Source organism: Rattus rattus, chromosome 4 (assembly GCF_011064425.1).
Source record: "Rattus rattus isolate New Zealand chromosome 4, Rrattus_CSIRO_v1, whole genome shotgun sequence".
Taxonomy (NCBI): Eukaryota; Metazoa; Chordata; class Mammalia; order Rodentia; family Muridae; genus Rattus; species Rattus rattus.
Window position 1 is genome coordinate 30,329,714 of NC_046157.1, and position 19,596 is coordinate 30,349,309.

The window sequence follows — 19,596 nt, forward strand, 5'->3', positions numbered from 1 at the left end:
AGAAAGCAAATTGAACCAGTGCAGTTACCATAACATCTGTGTGAAATAGAATTCCCAAATGCATCCAGGAAGAGTGTATGTGCAGAACCAAGTGTGGTGGCTGACATCAGCCATCCCAGCAGTCAGGAGGCTGAGGACTTAGGATACCAGCTTGCCAGAGTAACATGTAATTGCATAACAGGCGTTCAGAAATTAATATGGATTCCGTTAACTTTTAGATACAAGGCTTAGAAGAGTTCACAAAAGTAATGATTATTCAAACTTCGGTTGCTGTGAGAAAATTCAGATGGAACGTAAAAAAGTACAACCCACCTCGAAGGATTTCAATGAAACCAGATTCTACAGGTGAGCTAGCTATGTTGGGCATGATTATAAGGATGTGCGTTCCTTTCACAAAATAGCAATGTCTGTGTTTGGGAACAAGGACATGCATTCTGCCTAGAGTATTGAGGGTCTCCCTTAGCTGCCATATTTGACATGCTAAACTTCCCATCGCTATGACAGACACATGAAACAAACAACTCCAGTCTGTTCTTTACCTGCTCTGTTGCCATAGGTTTCTCTGGCAGATAGGGAGTAGAGTGTGTATAATATCATGGAACCAGAAGCCTGAGGGCGTGGAACTTGTCTTTTTCCTCATGACATCTAGGAGGCAAAGAGACCAAAAGAAGCCAGGACAATATATTCTACACATCAAGACCTACAATGGTATCCCATAACCCCAGGCAAGGGAAAGAAGCAGGAAACAGACTAACATTCAAGTATCCTTAGGGGCCTGCAACTTTAGTTCTCTCAGCGTGTCCCTGCTCCCTGCACATTCCAAGTTCTTTTATTCTCATTGCCCAGTAGTTTAAAGCATCTAGTCAAGATGAAAGTTACCATATGTATGAGACAGAGAAGCTAAAACTGCATATGAAGGGCTACTTCACTGTACTCCAGGCTTGGACTCTGAGACAACATCTGGAGAAGCCTATAGCTGGTAAAATTGACTACTCCTGGTAAAAGAAATCTTGAGGTCCAGTTTCTTTGGCTTAAATGCCTACAGCCCTAGTCATCTCTGTTCTCTGTAAGTGTCTTCTCAGACACACCAGAAGTGTACTTTAACTGCCCCTTCAGGTGTCCCCTAACTAATCAAGTTACCCTTTGTGAAAGCCAAAATCAATTATCTTAATATTCAATATCAGAGTTACAGTTAGAAATGTTTATGTTTCATCTATAAGTATAAGCCTGCATAACTATCAAAATAATAAGAAAATTGGTGACAGAATTGTCAGCTCTTCCTCCAAAAGAAAATGTCAGGTATATCAATAGCAGATAAAATATGGTTTACATTCTGAATGGCAGGCATATGAATCACTGGATAGGGTTGGCAGAAAGCCTATTCTTTAAACAAATTTCATACGATAAAAACAATGCTACAGAAAATATCATCCTGAGTGAGGTAACCCAATCACAGAAAAATACACTTGGTATGCACTCATTGATAAGTGGATATTAGCCCAAATGCTCAAATTACCCAAGATGTATAGACCACATGAAACTCAAGAAGGATGTCCAAAATGCAGATGCTTCACTCCTTTAAAAGAGGAACAAAAATATCCATAGGAGGAGATAGGGAGGCAAAGTTTAGAGCAGAGACTGAAAAAATGCCCATTCAGAGCCTGCCCCACATGTGGCCCATACATATACAGCCACCAAAACTAGATAAGATGGATGAAGGTAAGAAGTGCATGCTGACAGGAACTGAATATAGGTCTCTCCTGAGAGACACAATCAGAACACGTCAAATACAGAGGCGAATGCCAGCAGCAAACCACTGAACTGAGAACGGGATCCCTGTTGGTGGAATTAGAGAAAGGACTGAAAGAGCTTGAAGGGGCTTGCGACCCCATAAGAACAATGCCAACCAACCAGAGCTTCCAGGGACTAAACCACTACCCAGAGACTATACATGGACTGACCCTGGGCTCCACCTGCATAGGTAGCAATGAATAGCTTGTTGGGGCACCAGTGGAAGAGGAAGTCCTTGGTCCTGCCAAGGTTGGACCCCCAGTGAACATGATTGTTGGGGGAGTGGTAATGGGGGGTGGATGGGGAGGGGAACACCCATATAGAAGGGGAGTGGTAGGGGTTAGGGGGCTCATGGACAGGAAACGGGGAAGAGAATAACATTTGAAATGTAAATAAGAAATACCCAATTTAATAAAAATGGAAGAAAATGAAATAAAATCCAGGATAGTTAAAACAATCCTGAACAATAAAAGAGCTTCTAGGGGTATCATTACCTCTGACCCCAAGTGTATTACAGAGTAATAGTAATAAAAACTGCAGGGTATTGGTATAGAAACCACATACCTATGAATACTTGATATTTGACGAAGAAGCCAAAACTGTACAATGGAAAAAACAAACAAACAAACAAACTATACTATAGCAAATAGGATTATTTAGGACCTACAATACCTCATCAATTAAATGGCATAGAAGATTTACAAGTTCATCCCCTTCATTAGTGATTGTTTTCATTATTTTTCTCATTGCTGTGACCAAATACATAACCAGAAGTAGCTTAAAGGAACCAAGGTTTATGCTGGCTCCCAGGCGAATCGAATTCATCACAGCAGGGAGGACAGGATGTGGCAGTGAACGTGAGGTGCTTCGGTTACTGTGCATTCACACAAGAAGCAGAGAGCGAAGAATGAGGTGCTCAGCTTGACATCTGCTTTTTCCTCTCTTTTTCCTCTCTTTACTTATCCCTGGACACCAGCCCAGGAGATGAGGCTATCATGCTCAGAGGGGTTCCTCCTCAGTTAAACCTTTCAAGAAATGTCCTTAAAGACACATCCAAAAATGTCTCTTAGGTGATTTTAAAAATCACCCAAGTTTTACAAGGACTACCCACCACAGTGAGATTTTAAAATATATGTATGAAACTCACTTGTGAAAAAGGAATAGTAAATGTGATATATTTTTTACTTTATTGGTACTAGTATAAGTTAATGAAATTATAGAGATTTTAAAAATAATAAGCTTTATAACCTTTGATTAAATAATGTGCTTTCTAGACACTTATTACAAAGATATAAAAGAGTATAAAAAGGGAATTGGGCATCACTATAAAGATAAAATATTAGAGTTAGTGAAACTATATAATAAATTACAATTTAATAAAAAATTAACAATTTAATCAAGAAGATTGATTATTACATAATCATTAAAATAATAACTTTTCATGTTACAATGTAAAAAGACCTGTGGTATATGTCAAGCAAAACTACCAATGCTATGCTGTTAATTCTAAGTGAATTTTATCTTTATTACATTCTGTTGGTGTATACTTAAAACTTTTTAATGTATTATAATTCTGAGTTTGTACATGTGTGTGTAGGTGCTCAAGGCAGGTAGGGAATAAGAAATCACTGGAGCTGGAGTTGTAGGCTATTGTGAACTGCCCAACATGGGTGCTGGGGACCGAAATCCAGAACAATACATGCTCTTAACTTCTGAGCCATCTCTCCAGAACCCAGATATATGCATCTTTGTGAACATAAAATCCTGTCCTCATATGGGTTCCTACTAGCCATAAGATCAAATACTTGTAGATTATGGTCCTCGAGCTGATACTAACTGCTCTCTCTGCAGCTGCCACTTCTCAGTCTCAAAACCCTAGACATGCCAAACGACAATCGTTCTTCTGAAGCAAAAGACCCAGTGGTCTCTAATTCTTGGGCATTTTTATGTACTATATCTACTACCTAGGACCCTCAAACTACCCCACATCTCTCCATTCATGGACTTACTGCACGTTTCTTTTCAACATCTTTCTCCTCTCTCTGTCTCTGTCCCTTTCTCTGTCTCTCTGTCTCTGTCTTTGTCTGCTCTCCCCACCAATCTCTTTGTCTCTCCCTCAAGAATCATAAGTGATCATCTCACTGCTAGCCTTCTTTCGTGTTTCTTTGCCTGTACTTTCTGCTGACTAAAACTCAAAGAAAGTGTGGCTTTCACATGGGTTCTCATTGCTAACATAGGCCTTCCCAATACATATTAACATCACAGTGTTAAAGGACATTAAAAGCATAAATGTTATTTTTCCCCAGATTTTCACTTCTCCTGTGCACTTGTTACATATCTTTACAATTAAAGCCTGTAAGACACTTTAAGAAGTGACCTTTCATTCCACTGGTGTGAGGTCGCAGATTCCTTGTGTTTGTAATCCATATGGGATCATAGATGACCTATTTAAGTGTGACTACCTCCAGAGATGGAATAACTCTCTCTTCCTTTGCAGAATCAGTTGAAACATTAAATGAAAGTTCTGAAGATGATGAGGATAAAAAAGAGGTGAGAGCTGTTTGTTGGTTTTTTTTTTTTTGAGTTTTATTAATTTAAAAGAAAGTCTTCAATTCATGGAAACTACCAATGCGTTAATAGGTAAAGGACTTTACCTATTAACCATTTTACAGATTTGGATATGAAAAATTTCCCTTTGCCCAGCACATGACAGGCATTGCTAACATACTTTCGTGTGAATATTATACAAATGACTAACAAATCCAAGAGATAGCAGGATATTTGCATGCTAGTGTCAGCAAGGATAGTATTGGCTGCAATCTGAGCCCCTTTAACTCTATCATGTGCTGAATTTGGCCAGATTCAAAGGCTGCCACAACTTCTACAACTACCTTTGCAAAGCATCTAGGATTTTCCAGTCTGAAAGCAGCCAGCCTCTAGAATCACCATTCTTGATGAACACAGTGCACAGTATTCTGATCTCTTCTGTCCTGAACTAAACTAAATTTCTCAGAAAGCCTCATATACTAACCTTCTAGGCCTAGAATAACAAAAGAAAACTTCAATTAAAAATCATATAAGGAAGAGAGTTAAGGTAAAAATACAAGGTAATTCTAGAGTATAAGTATTAGTTACTTGCTAAGCTTACCAAGCTTGTAGGACTCAGCCCCCCGACATATTTTGGAGATAGAAAACAGCCAGGGAAGCTAGTGTTCTTGTACCTGTTTTCAAAGAATGATGCTTGCCCATCAATTTAAAAGAAAAAAATTAGCAGAAACTTGCAGTTCTAGTACTTGAGAATTCTAGTACTTGAGAAGTTGAGGCAGAGAGATAAAGACTGCATGATATTCTTTCAAGAGACAGCACTGAGAGGGTGAGGGTTCAATGAAAGACAGACAGCAGTCAGTTGAATGTATAAAGCATCCATCCCATCAAGCTGGTTGTTGACTAGATGTTTTTATTCCCAAGTGTTAGATGGTGCTTATGTTTGGGGACTACTACCTTGTTCCTTCTCACCACTATCATTCCAGATCATGGTTTTCCTTGAAAGGGCAAGATAACCCCTCAAAGTTCCATCCCACCAAGAGACCCCTGTTCTGATCCTCCAGGATGGAATATTTACAGTGATCACTGCAGAGTCCTCTGTTCTAAACTGGCTCCCACACCAACACTCCTTTGTCCATCAAACCCTTGTGTTCTAGTTTCCTTTCTGTGGTTGTGACAGATTACAACAGCAACTTGGAGAAGAAAGGAATTTCATTCGGCTTATAATTTTATATTGTAATCCAGCTTTGATGGGAAATAAAGGCTAGAACTTCACATCAGGAAGACATAATTCATACACACCATCTTCCTTGCTTGCCTATTCTCAGCTTGATTTCTCTACTCCTGAGTAGTTCAGAACCCCCTGCAGAAGGAACAAAACTGCATACACCAGACTTGACTCTCCATCAAGTAACTTAACTGAGACAGCGCTACACAGACATGCCCACAATCCACTGCAATGTAGACAATCCCTTGTGACACTCTCTTCTCAGGTGATTCCAGACTGCATCAAGTTGACAAAGCTTAGCCATTATAGTTTCTTAAAAGACTTAAAATTTGATTTGTTTTCCTATCCAATTTTAGAATGAAGAAAATGAGGAATATTTAGAAGATATTATTGACATCTCAAGTGTCTCCAAGAAATAACCTGGAAAGAAAGTTTAGTCAGTCGCCTGAGTTTCTCACCATGGCAATGAAAACATATATTTATGGAGATAGAGACAAGCCAAAGTTTATATGCCTTTTGTGTGATAATGTGAATTAAAGTACCTTGCACTAGTCAACCAACTCTACAAATGATGGTATTTCTGTATTTAGATAGGGTAAGGATAACTTTAAAGTAATACTCTACAAGACTTTCTTGTAGGCTTAGATTTTTTTAAACCTACTCTAATAAGGATTCTCAAATACTTCGACCCCTCTTCTAGCCCACTGTCCAAAGATAGGGATGAAAAAATGATAAATAGGACAAGGAGATGTGGACCTGTTTAGAAAGTAGTATTTTTGGGGTGATTCCAATCTTGATTTGTCAGGATACCAGTAGTCCAATTCAGTAGTGTCTTAGTTAGGGTTTTACTGCTGTGAAGAGATACCTTGACCAAGGGACTGGTACAGAACATTTAATTGGGGCTGGCTTACAGGTTCAGAGATTAAGTCCATTATCATCAAGGTGGGAAAATGGCAGAGCACAGGCAGGCATCATGCAGGCAGAACTGAGAGCTCTACGTCTTCATCTGAGGGCTGCCAAAAGACAGACAGCTAGGATAAAGGTATTAAAGCTCACAACCACCATAGTGACACACCTACTCCAACAAGGCCACACCTGCAAATAGTGCTACTCCCTTTGCCAAGCATATACAAGCCATCACAAGTAGTGTCAGGATCGGCAGCAGTGGCATCATTCAGCAGAACCCTCTAGGCCTCTGATGAATCTGCACAAGTCAGTGGGAGCGACCAGGACTAGCTGAGCCACCAAAAGTTCTCAGCCGTGCCTCTCTCAATGAAGTGAGGATCAGAAAACATAAAGATGTGAGACCAATGAAGTGTTGCAAAACTAGCTACACAAGTATGCCACTACTGTCCATTGAGTCCTATTTATACTCCAAACATCATGTGTCCGTCCATGGGCCTTGCTTCAGCAAAATACCATGTGAGTCTGCATCACAAGTCAGTATCAGAAACTTCTGCTTCACCTTATAGAGCCCTGGTTTTCTCTCTCTAGCTGACCACTTATTATCAAAATACCACTTAACTGGCTCCCAGTATATCACTCCACTCCTCAGGCAGGTCGTCTCACAGCATCAACCACAAAGAGCAGAGAGAATGCACACGGTCTCGCTTGCTGCCTTCTGCTCAGCCAGGTTTCTTCGGTATTAATTCAGGACCCAGCCCATGAGATGGTGCCATACACATTCAGTCCAGGCCTTTGTGCCTCAATTAACAAGACAGTGGTCCCACAGACATGCTCATTGCTCACGTTAATTTAGGGAACCCCTCAATGAAGAGCCCTCTCTTTGGTGATTCTAGGTTTTGTCATAGGGACAGGTAAAACTAACCAGCACTGGGTGTATGATGTGTTTCACTATACCAAGTCAGGAATGTGATCGTTATAGTAACCATACATGGTAGATATATTTATTCACCATTTATGAGGGACTAAAGTAAAACAGTGATTTTAAGTAATTTGCAGAAAATGTCACAGCTTCTAGGATATGGAACGTGGACTTGAAAATAAGTTGTTACTCTATACATTAAGCCAATATGGTGCACCATAAATAGATACTGAAGAATTAATAAAAATCTAAATGCCCATCTTCAGAATCAATATTTGGAAATTCTGAATGCTATGCCAACAACTCGTGATGGGGACATAGGATCCAAGTGTAGAAACTGCTGTCACCGATGGGTTTTTGAACACAAGACAATGAGGTCTGACCCTTTGGGTAATCATAACTAGTCCTTTCTCAGTGTCAAGGACAAAGCAGCCCTTGCAGAATTGTTTTAGAGACTCCATTGGTGTGCCCTGCCTCTATGTTCTTAGCTGAGACACAAAGAATTAAGATAGAGAATAAAACACACACTTGTATGTATACACAGGAAGATACACAAACACACATGCACATGTCCATATACACGTGTACGTATACACCATTATTGCTGGCGGAGCTTACAAGTCAATGTGGTTGTTCTTTTTGATAGAATTGGAAGCATAGATTATTGCAGGCATATAGCATTAAGCTTGATGCACAGCTTGGAACAGGGAGCAGGGTTAATCCATTCCCAAAATGTATCAGGAAGGAGAACTACATGAAGACTACCCAGATTATGCAGCAGAATAACAGAAGAGAAGGAGGTCGAAGAATGCAATGACAAAGAATGGAGAGTCCCATCTCAATCCGGGACAAGCTCCAGGAGAGGGGAGAAGTGTTCTCTACCAACAACAGCTCATGAGGAACATCACTGTATTTACACAGGCGAGTTAGCCTCGTTTTGAAAAGGAAGCAGTGGCATTTACAGAATTCAGATAAATCACTTGACATCTTCACTATGCAGTGGACTCACTACACAGCTGTGAGCCTGTTTAATCTCGTGCCATTTGCTAGGCTGCTGAGGTTGTCTCGGTCCTATTTTGGAAATCTATGCTACTGAAGAGAAGTATACAGCCACAGTTTCAATGACTGCCAGTGTGTGGCTTGAAGCTTGGTCTGGATTGTAAAGAACTTCCAAAAAAGGACTCCAACGTAGGAAGTGATCCTGTCACAGAGATCTAGATCTCTGCCACACCCTACGCTCAACGACAACCCAAAAAGAATGTGTGGATCTCTTTTATCCCTCCTACAAAATACAGGAAATGGTAGCAAAATAATCACAGAATTCACACATAAAAAGAGCATGAGTTTGTGACTGTCCGAAAGCCAGCAAACTAAAGCTATTCGGGTCTTGTTCCTTATCATATAAAAGCATAGTGGGATAGTTCTTACACTGGTGACTAACTCCCCACACAAGAGCAAACAAGAAGTAGATAAGGGCAAGGATCTCAGTTCCTAAATCTAATTTCACCCTCATTTCCCATATAAATATCCAGGTTTTTGTTTCTAGTTCAGTTGAGTACCGTTTCTCACAGATCTTAAGTACTGAAGTAAATGCTGATGGAAATAGAGAACGGCTCAGAGATTTCTTTTTTGGACTTGTAACACTTTCATCTGCGCAATGGAAGCAGTTTATTTAGCCCCAAGTCTGGACCACACTAACAAGAGTATGTAGTAAATGCCCAGCTCTGCCTCTCACAAAATCAACACTTTCTTTCCTGGTATCTGAGATCTCCACAGCTCAATGTCCTCATCTAGTGGTCGGAAGTAAAACTGAAACTTGAAAAAAAAAAACAAAAAAACGAAAAAAAAAAAAAAAAAAAAAAAAAAAAAAAGGGGGGGGGACTCAATAACCCAAAATGACAAACTGATTTGCAATCCCTGCCCCTAGTGCTTTGACTCTAGCTGTAATAAACATTTGGAGAGGATTAGGAGGTGTGGCCTTTTGAGAGTGGGCGTGGCCTTGTTTCAGGAGGCGTGTAGCTGGTGGGTGGGGAGTAGGGTGGGTTTTGAGCTTTCAAAATCCCAAACAAGGCAAGGTCCTTGTTCTCTCTGCTACCTACTACAGCTCCCAGGCCAAGTCTGTCTGTTTCCCACAGTAATGAATCTTCTGAAACTGTAAGCAAGCCCCCAATTAAACCCGTTCTTCTATATGAGTCGCTTTGCTCCTATTGTCTTTCACAGCAACAGAACAGTAAGACAGTTCCCATCCTGCTGTTTGCCTTAGTTATGACTTCTCTATTACTAAAAGTCAAGCAAATAAATATATTCCCTCTTTTTTGCTCACTGTTGTGCCCAAGATGCTCAGCACACAGTAGGTTCTCAACATATACTTGTTGATCAGATGAACGAACGAGTAATCAAAGAAGAAACAACCATCACACAGAAGATTAATTAAAAAAACAAACAAACAGGAATGAAAACATAATTGCAGTGACAGGATTCGATATAATTTCTATACAGTTAATCCATCCTCGGTACCGTTCTGTAAATAGTGAAGAAGGCACAGTCACTACAGTCAAGACGAAAAGCAATTCCTCTCCTGATATCATTGTGCCACCTAGATGTGCATGGGAGTGGGGCTCTTGGCGAGCACTGCAGGAGGCACTCGGGTTAGCTAGAGCCAGGGCCCCCTAAAGTGCAAGGTGTCTGCTGCAAAATGGACTTCTGCCTGTAGGGGGCAGCCAAGAGCAATCGCAATAAGGCTCTGTGGGGAGGGAGTGTCTGATAGCCCTGACCAACAACTCCTGAGAGGGTTTATAACGTGTAGTGCTGCAGTTTCAGATCTTTGACTCCTGAAGGGAGTTGTCAGACCAGATGTGAAATTTATATTTAAACCAATATAGGAATATTTATACATAGGCTTCCATAATTATCGGCGTTTTAGTACGGCTTCTTATGACTTTTTCAGCCCTCCTTGCTGTTAATTTACCCTCCTTCTCCTGGATTTAGCACCGTCCACTCACACACTAATTAGAGTGCTCCCACTTTTCCCATTTCCCACAATAAATCATTTTACCCTACAATTTCCCTAGGGGCTCCTTGGCCCCTTCACTCCACACTGGTTCCTTTCAGCTTCCCTTTGTTTGTTTGTACAGCTACTCCAGTATATGTGCTCATGAGTAAATTTTGAAAGTCTATTTATGTCCAACTAGACTGTGGCTTGATTCTGTCTTCCCTTTTGGGTTTTTTGTTTTGTTTTGTTTTTGTGAGTGGTGTGAAGTATTTGTTGTTTCAGGCTTTTCATTTTCTTTCTTTCTTTCTTTCTTTCTTTCTTTCTTTTTTAGGCAACTCTCCTCTCCCATTTGACTTTCTTTATTAAGCATAGGTGTCTTCCGTAGAAAATCTCCCATAGTTCATCCATTAGGATACACCAGGGGTTCCCTAGTGGTTACCACCCTCCCTAACCAGCCGTTTCTGCTTTGGTTAATAGCCTGGTGCATCAAAGCCCTGACCTTTCAGGACACACGCATGTGCCTCTCATCTTCCCCTCAGCCCTCTTCCTCCTCCGTTAGGCACCTCCTCTTTCTGGCTCTCTGCACGGGTGGCCAGAGCTGCTCTGACCCTACTGTCAGTTGGAAACTGCCAGTTACGAGCACGGTGCAAGACCAAGGTGAGAAGGAAGTGGAGACTACCAGAGGGAAGGCGCTCAGGAGACTGATGGGGAACTGTCTGCAGAGGACAACCAGGTGAGCTCCCTGGCTCCTGAGAGTAGAGACCTGAGCCAGAGGTGAAAGAGAAAAGGAGGCCACTCTTGGGGTGAATGGACTAGGAAAGGGGTGTGACAGGAATTGAGTCTCTCCTGAGCTATACACCATGTCACATCCTTACAGGTTTTCACACATACAGACAACCCCAACGTAAGAATAGGTGAAAAGCAAGAAAGACTTCATTAAAGCAGGACTCCTGTCCATCTAAGAAATGAAACTCTCCTGCGGCTGGGGGAAGGCATGTTTTCTTAGGCCCGAGGTGTTCTTGAATAAGTTATAAGTGCCCACCTTAAGGGGAGTCTTTAGAAAGTTAAAATAAGCGACACATTTCCTGCCACAGTGAGGCTGCAGTTAGTGCACTTATAAGCAGGTTAAGGAAAAGGTCGTGTCACTAGGGAGAAGACTTGCATTCATGTTCCTGGACTTTGGTCTCCTCATTTTTAAATGAAAATGACAGTATAACCCTACCCAGAGGTTCCAAGTGAGGAGCCATAGTCACTGACAGAGAAGGCTTCAGGGATCGGGGACTATTCTCAATTTTCAGAGCAACATTTTCATTCTAGCAAAGAAAGCACATGTGAAAGAAAATATGATTACACGAAATAATGGAGTTTCTATGGTATAAAGTTAGGTGATCTATAGACAGTAAGCTGGCGGGGGTCTTACTTGCTGCCTTGGTCTTAGATAGCATATAAAGGAGAACATAGAAAAATGAGGACTCGCAAAATGCCACTCACCCAAGTGATGCTTGGGAGTATTTGTGTCCTTTCCTGAGAGCCAGTGTTTGCTCTAGACTCTCCCGCCCCCCAACCCCCCTTCTAATAGCCTTCTGTGAGATTATGAATGGCCGCCCTTATATCTCCCTGAGAAATCTGCTAAAGCGTGGATTGCTTCCTATTTTCTGCTCACGGCCTTGTGAATTCCTGGTTCCTGCCTTTGTTTCTGGTACACAGCGGGTACTCAGTGCAAGAGGGATGAGTGGAAGCTTTCCCAAGGAGAGAGAAAGCAAACTGAAGATACGGTATAGATGAGGAAACCATGAGGGATGGCACACAGGCACTTTCATGTCTCGGAACTTTGCTGTGTTGTAACACCGATGCATATCTATTATGAGAAGGCGAGAAGCATAGAAATACAGACAGAAGAGGGTGACGTGAGCTGGGAACCACACTCACAATTACAGCGTTACACCCACAGTCTCTGTGTTAGCTCCTATGGCCTAAGTCACTTGTATTTCTTTATCCACTAAGAGCTAGTACTCCTTCAATTCATTTTTGTTTGAGTTTTAGTACATTTTCTTTCTGAAATCAAAAGCCATTTGTATCTTTAATGGGTTTTTCTCATAAATATTGCAAAATATAATATTTTTCTAGTCTGTGGTTAGATTTTTATTATTCTGTAATCATTACACTTTAAAGATGGTCCAATTCATTGTGGAAATTCCTTATATTTCTTTCCCCGTACTCACTTGTAGTAGTCTTTCCTTACTCATTTTATGTGGTTTATTAGTTTATATTTATTCTTAGGATAGCAGCCCATGGTTCAGATATTATTATCCTTAAATAATTTCCCAATTATCCCAGCATCCCCCCTCCTGTGCAAGCATCTGTGGTCCATCTTTCTTCTGTTATCCCTGTGGGCACACAGCTTACTATGTCTCTGCAGATCAGAGAATAGAAAATATCTCTTCCTCACAGGAAGAGCCCAGGGTCTCAGAGAAGAGCATTTTCCCAAAGAAACCCAGGCTTTCCCCCTTCTCGGTTGTGGATGCTAAAACAAGTTGCCTAAATTTTGTCCCCAGATACCTTGTTAATAAATAGCAGGACAATAGTATCAACCGATGGACTTGTTCTGAAACCGAATGAAATATCACACATGAAAAGGCTGGTGCATACTAAGAAGTACTCACCAATTTTATTTCTTCGTATTCTCAATTTCAAGCAAATGTTTTAAAAAAAGTTTAAACAGAAATTCAACCCAGTGAATGATTTTATTGTCTCTATTTTATTTTTTTCTATCTATCTATCTATCTATCTATCTATCTATCTATCTATCTATCTATCCCTTTCTATCTATCCCTTGTTCTCTGGATTTCTGTGAAAGGCTAACTCCCTGAACCCCATTACTTGGGTGCAGGCCCTGGGACCTCAGTGACTAAGAAGTCAGGCCTCTTCCTGTGAAAGAATTCTCAGACTGATAAGGATTTTCAGGAGTGTTTTTAGCATCATAGGTGGGCTGTTCCTTGCAGTGCTAGAGATGTTAGATGTGACACAGGCGGTGTCCCGTGCTTCAGAAGAGACCATTCATAGACAACAGGGAAATGAGGGACATGCTCAGGTGGTTCAGGATTGCACATAAACAAAAGAAACAAAACAAGGTGGGAGAAACATAAAACTAGAGTAGAAATTATGAAAGGGAACACTTGGTCTATTTCTGAAATTTAAATCTTAGGTGGCAGCTGGACATGCAGGAAACACCTTGGAATCTGAGACTGCAAAATGCCAAGGGGAGACCTTGCAGGTGAGAGTATACGCTCCCCACCTCCCAAGAAGAAAGAGTTATCAGGGCTGAGGCTACACATTCCCCAAAGCTGAGGCCCACTGCCAGCCATCATGGTGATGAGTGTGTGAAGAATAGACAACAAGACTTCTTTACACTGAACGGGAGACATGCTGCTATTCTAAGAGCCTCCTGTATCCTTGGCAACAGGAAATTAGATGCCTAAATCCCTGGTATAACTTGAAAGAAAGATCTGAAATCCTGTTGCTTCTTTGTTTGTGGAATAATGTGGCTTTGTGCTCAAATCTCTACCTTAGCTTTGTCATGTTAAGCCTTGTGTTTCTATTTCGGGGCTAAATGCATTCTCCCATGCCATGAGGTTGAAAGGCTCATGGAGAGCTGCCTGTGTAGGCCAGTGCTGCGAATCTACTACAGTCTCATGCATCCCTCCTGGGTGGTCTTTTGAGTCCCCAGTCTTAGGGAACAATGAAGGAAGGAATCTTGCAGTGTCTTAGTACCTGAGGTCTCAGAACTCTAAATTTTGGCAAAGCTTGTTGTTCTGTGACCTACCAAAGTTGGCAGCAATTTTCAGTGTTCTAGGAAGTACATTTGAGAGAGGACATAAAAACAAGCCAAAAATCTAAGACCATCTAAGAGGCAGGGACCCAAAGGTTCTTCCCATCCAAGGCTGCATTTCTTCAATGCAACCAAGCTGAGAATCACTTTTGAGAGATGTCATTGGCCATTTATTTAAGTATGTATGTCACATGATGAAAAATGAAAGAAAAGAATGGGGGGATAATGGCAAAAGAGAGGGAGAGAGAGGAAGGGAAGGAGGGAGGGGGGATGAGGGAGGGAGGGAGGGAGGGAGGGAGGGAGGAAGGGAGAGATCATAAACTTGATAGTAAGCCTTATGAGAAGACAGGCGCCTGGGACCTTTGGCATCTATATGTTATCACATAGGTTTGTCTCTGCGATCCACAGTCGCAATCCAGCTTTTCCTGTGCTACCCTTTCTGGGAGAACTCCTGAGCTAGTTCACTGGCAGGCACATCTTTAGATGTTTCTTTCCACCTCTCTTGAATATGTCGTAATCAACTTACCCAAACTCACCCCAAACCAAGCACTCATATTAAAATGTAAGACAGCATTGCAAGGAGCTGCATAAAAGAAGTGCAGCTCGCAAACATCATCGCCTTTGTATGATCCTTATAGCTTCAGAAAGTAAGTAAATTTTATAAATTAAGAAAATTCTGGCCCCAAATGTTTAGAATATGGATCTAGTAACTCAAAATTCAACTGTTCCCCTCCCTTTCGCTTCCTTATTCCCTTGGTGAGCCTGTTTTCCACACATCAGTCAGACTCAGGAGTTTCCTTATGATGTCGTTTAACAGCAGAAGAGGAAGGTGAAAACAAATGGTTTCCAGGGAACAAAGTACACTAAGAAGAGAGAACTATGGCCATGTCCCTCAGCACCAAAGTCTCTGATATCACATAATTGTTCAACCAAGCTGGTATTCCCACCCACGGCCACAGGTCTCAGCCAGCCTTTCCTGGGATGCCCCTTTGGGGGAAACTACTTGAGAAGTTCACTGTGGGCACATTTTTGAATGGTATTTTCCAAAAGTCTACAGGCTTGCACCTTGGTTTTCTGGAGATAAATCCATCGCAGTTTGCCAAGTAAATCACTAGAATTGTGGGTTTTAAAACATTTTGCTTCCTTTACTGAGGATAATATAGAAATTTATCCCTGGTTAGAAATTGATGGTGTCATAGACTTGTGTCCAATTCACCTAAGAAATAAGGACAGCAAAAACACAGGGAAAGAAGTCACCTTCAGTAAAGCTTGAGAAACCAGGGTCAGTGACTTCTGGTCATCTCTTTCAGATATTTCAAGGGCTGGAGTTGTTGTCACATCGTTGAAGGATGTTCCTGCCTCCCTTGGTAAGTGAAGTGTTGCTCCGAGGAGTTAATTCCCTACCTGTGTCCTCAATGTGGGACTTGTACCTGTGAGCTAACCTTCCTCTTTGTGGCTACACCCAAGTTTGGTACCAAGCTGAAATACAGTCACTGAGAATCAGTCAAGGAAACAGCCCCTGGTGTGTGGCAAGAATCAAGAATAATTGCCTCATGGGTGGTAGCTTCTTCTCACAAGGGTAAGCCTCAGATGCAAAAATGAAACTGCCCATTAATACTAAGAGTATTCACATTGTAAGGAAGTACTCATTTTTGCCCTTTGCGTGGAGAATATGTACTCCAGGTGATAATTTATTGCCCAACCTGAGACACTCAAGGAGAGTAAAAGGATTGCTAAAAATGGCTAAGTGGTTATTAATGACAGTAAGCAGTCTTAGCATATCAGACCTGTGGCCATCCTTATAGTAGCTGTGTCTTTGTGTCTTTGTCTGCCATACGACAATGGGTTGCCAACATATTTCTAGGGGACCTTCTAAACAGTGTACTCTAATGGAAAGTGTTTGGTTTTCTGCTTGTGTGATCACAGGTTAGTCTTGGGACTGAAAACTGCCTGCTCCTTCATTTGCATGGTAAAAACAAAATGGAAGTTTGTGTCAGAAACATTCCTCCCAAACTGTAGCCTCTTGACACTGCACATGCACAGATCACGTTTCAAACTAGAAGCAAGTGAAGGAGGGAGAAAGGAATATATTTCTGCTTAAAATAATCTTAGGTTTTCCCTCTTACTCTTTCATTCCTATCTGTTAAAAGAAGTATTATCAAAGCACAATATAATTATTAAAGCAAAGGTTGAAGCTGAAGTTTCATAATCTAATGTTTTAAAAGCTTCTGAATATTGGGACAACCCGTCTGCATTCCTTTCTTACAGGAAAAACATAAGCACATTTAAAGCCCGACAAGAGTCTCCAAAGCAAAGTAAGTCATAATTTACCCATCATGTTTACTTCTGATGCAATACATTTCTAAAATGTCCTTTCTCTGTGTTCCCCAAAGCCCAAGGAGAGTATCCCTACTATAACCCTACATCTAGTGCTATGATTTATCCAGTTCTATGTTTACTTGTTGTTGTTTGTTTCTATTAGGCCCGGGTCTCATTGAAGCGGGGAATGATTTTATGAACTCCATATTCCTCAATCTTTGCCCAATCTGGAAACTGAAGGAACTTACTGACAAATGTGTCAGCCAGAGCACAGAGAGGCAGCTCAATGTTTTGGTCCTCCCCTTAGGAGCAACAGGGAAGGATGGAGAAGTTTTCCCAAGATGAGGGATAAGCATGAACTCTCTTCACAAGAAGTCATGCCAGCAGACCTCTCACAAGGCTGTGGGGACAGATCAGTGCTGAAGTTAAAGTCACATGACTTCATGAGTGGTTGGAGAGTGACAGCAAATACAAGAGAGAGAATAAGGAAATGTGGGTGTGAAGATGGACCCTAGCATTTCCAGAGAAAATTGTGTCTTTCCCTCACTGGGTTTAAAGTGGAGAATACAGCTCACCACACCTATGCACTGAGTCTCAAGAAAGAGCTCTGTGCATCTTGTAGTGCTCCCAGGGTCCCAATAAACACCAATTTCCATCAAAAGAAAACATAACTGAAATGAGGCCACAGAACCCTTTCTTCTAGTGGCAATTGTGAAGTCCCACGTGGACATAAAAGTTTGCAGTGATGTGAGTATTAGGAGACATATAAACCCATGAGCCACATGGTACTGCCACCTGTGAACAGCTCTGCCTCCATTTTTTTTTTTTCTGCTTATTTTGCTTGGATGCCAGGCATGGGAAGTGTGCCTCTGCTTTGTGGCTGAAGCAGTCAGTTTGGAGTAAAAGATCTTTTGAAAAACTGTCTTGCTTCCTAAATGTTAAGCATCCAAGTTCCCTGTTCTGAAAACTTTCCTCAAGCACCAGTCCCTATGCTACCACCATTCTATATTACCTGTTAGAAAGTATACTCTCTTATCTGCTGTGTGGGAACGTCATGCAGTCTCATATGCTCTCTGCCTAGACTTGAGAGGGCACACTTGTTTCTGGTGTGTCTGCCTCCCAAGTGTGTTTTACCAAGTGGCATACACCAAGTGTGTTTTACATAGTGGGCATTACCTAAGGAAAGAGACCTGTGATTCATTGAATGTATTTTCTTTCTACAGATGAAGGGATGACTTCAGCTCCCATTCAGGTAATAAGAACCTTTCTATCCCAGCCTGAAAGAAACACTGTAAATGCCAGGGCTGGAACCCAAAGCCATTTGCAGTGCCGGGTGGCAGAAATATCAGCTCTCCTGTCACATAACTTGCTGGAAGGCGCTAACATTTGCTGTGCACTTTGTTGATGACAGGCTATGTGCTGAGCTTTTGACAGGCATCTAATGTAACTGTCACAACCACCCATATTATTGCATCACAGTACTGCTGTGTCCTCTGACTTCACAGAAGCAAACTATAAAAGATTAAGTTATATCCTCCAAAGCCAGTGCTTTGGCAACCTTCTCTCAAGTTAATAATATGAGAATCTGCAATGAGGAGCTTGTGGATGTGGTGCAGTTTGTAGAGAGTGTTTATCTAGTATGCAGTGAGCACTAGGTTTGATCCCTAGCTCACAGTAAACTAGCGGTGATGACAATGACACACATCTTCCCATAGTGAGCATTAAAGTAGAGGATTAATAGTAAGAGGATCAGAAGTTCAAAACTGTCCTATGCTACATTTTGAATGGGGTACAGGAGACTCAAATAATTTCTTAGTGAGTAGTTAAATGTTATCCAAGTACATCCAATGTTCTAAGACCATGGGAAGTATACAAGGTGGTCAGGCTCACTGTGGAACCCATAAAGCCAGCTACATGCTTTGGATGACGTGAACTGTCCATCTACAAGTCCGGTGTTTGGAATGCCCCTGCAGCCATTTAATTAAGGTGACCAAGGAATGAAGAAGGCAGTGGTGCTGGAATATAGATTTGTCCCCAGCAGACCTGTGTTGTTACTGAAGTATAAATAGAATGGAAAGAGGTTAGATCTTCATAGTGCCTTTCCTTTGACCTGTAGGACAATGCTAATGAGACCTACACAGAAGAGTTATGCTACATCCTTGTCGATCACAAAGCCCTCAGGGGAAGGCCATCAGGCAAGCCTGCTGAGGGGTTATATGAGAACGTCTCTAACAAGGTGGACCAACACAGAGAGTCGTCAAGAGGAACAGAGACTGAGTACTCAGTTCTTCGTTTCTCTTCTACCTCTCAGCCCCTACCTTCCACAGAAGATGAATATGAACTTCTTGTACCCAGCCGATTCTCCTCATATGCCAATCAACAGCCACAGCCTCTCACAGCCCCCTTTGAGACCCACTTTTCTCATCTACAATGAAGTGACTAGTTAGAGTTTCTTTAGCACTGACAGGTAAAAGTAGGAGTTCAGGACTGTAGTTGAAGCAGTCATGGGTCATGGAGATCTTAGCTTATTTCTTCTGGAGGTCTTTGGCCCAGCAGACTCTGCAAACCGCAGAGCCTCTCAGAGTCTGACAATAGCCAGCATTCAAAAATTAGTCAACTGTCTTGAACATCACATTGAAAAAGAGAGTAACCACCTTTGTTTCTAAGTGGTGTTAAAAATAATCTGTGGTAGGAAGAGGTCCCAGTATTGACAATGAGGTGTACCACAAAAGGCTCTGTTCTTCTCACTAACTTCTCATGAATCATCCCCACAACTGTACTCTACAGTCAGGGGACTCTTAGTCATCGTGTTCCATGACCCCAGAGAGAATCCCTCATCACCGTTAAGTTCCAGCTCAGCACCACTTGCTATGGAAACCGGGAATATTTTCTTTATTCCATGAATCTAAGACATGTCCTTTATCTAGTGTCCTTGGACTCACGGTCCCCATGACTCAGAATTTCTCGTACCATCATTAATATAATTTTAAACAGTATTTTTAAACTTTGACCTTCTCATCAGACTTGTCTTTCTCCTATGGCTCAGGTAAACATTACCAGAACCTCCT

At 41.5% G+C, this 19,596-nt stretch overlaps 2 protein-coding genes across 3 annotated transcripts in view; both read left to right on the forward strand.

The window, feature by feature from the left end:
* Positions 1 to 6,114, forward strand: part of Slc9c1 (solute carrier family 9 member C1) — a 71,335-nt gene extending 65,221 nt beyond the window's left edge. The window contains exons 26-28 of the mRNA XM_032899293.1: positions 219 to 345; positions 4,289 to 4,341; positions 5,920 to 6,114. Coding sequence (XP_032755184.1) covers positions 219 to 345; positions 4,289 to 4,341; positions 5,920 to 5,982 — 243 coding nt within the window. The 3' untranslated portion in view covers positions 5,983 to 6,114. The remainder of the gene's footprint in view (positions 1 to 218; positions 346 to 4,288; positions 4,342 to 5,919) is intronic.
* Positions 6,115 to 11,043: 4,929 nt separating this feature from the next.
* On the forward strand, positions 11,044 to 19,596 carry Gcsam (germinal center associated signaling and motility). 2 transcript variants are annotated; one of them, XM_032899294.1, is made up of 6 exons: positions 11,050 to 11,113; positions 13,586 to 13,654; positions 15,520 to 15,576; positions 16,478 to 16,524; positions 17,752 to 17,780; positions 18,645 to 19,596. In XM_032899294.1, the coding sequence occupies exons 1-6, from the start codon at positions 11,085 to 11,087 to the stop codon at positions 18,960 to 18,962; spliced, it is 549 nt and encodes a 182-aa protein (XP_032755185.1). In that variant the 5' UTR covers positions 11,050 to 11,084; the 3' UTR covers positions 18,963 to 19,596. The 2 variants fall into 2 exon arrangements, with proteins under 2 accessions (XP_032755186.1, XP_032755185.1); XM_032899295.1 differs by lacking the exon at positions 13,586 to 13,654 and having other exon boundaries at positions 11,044 to 11,113.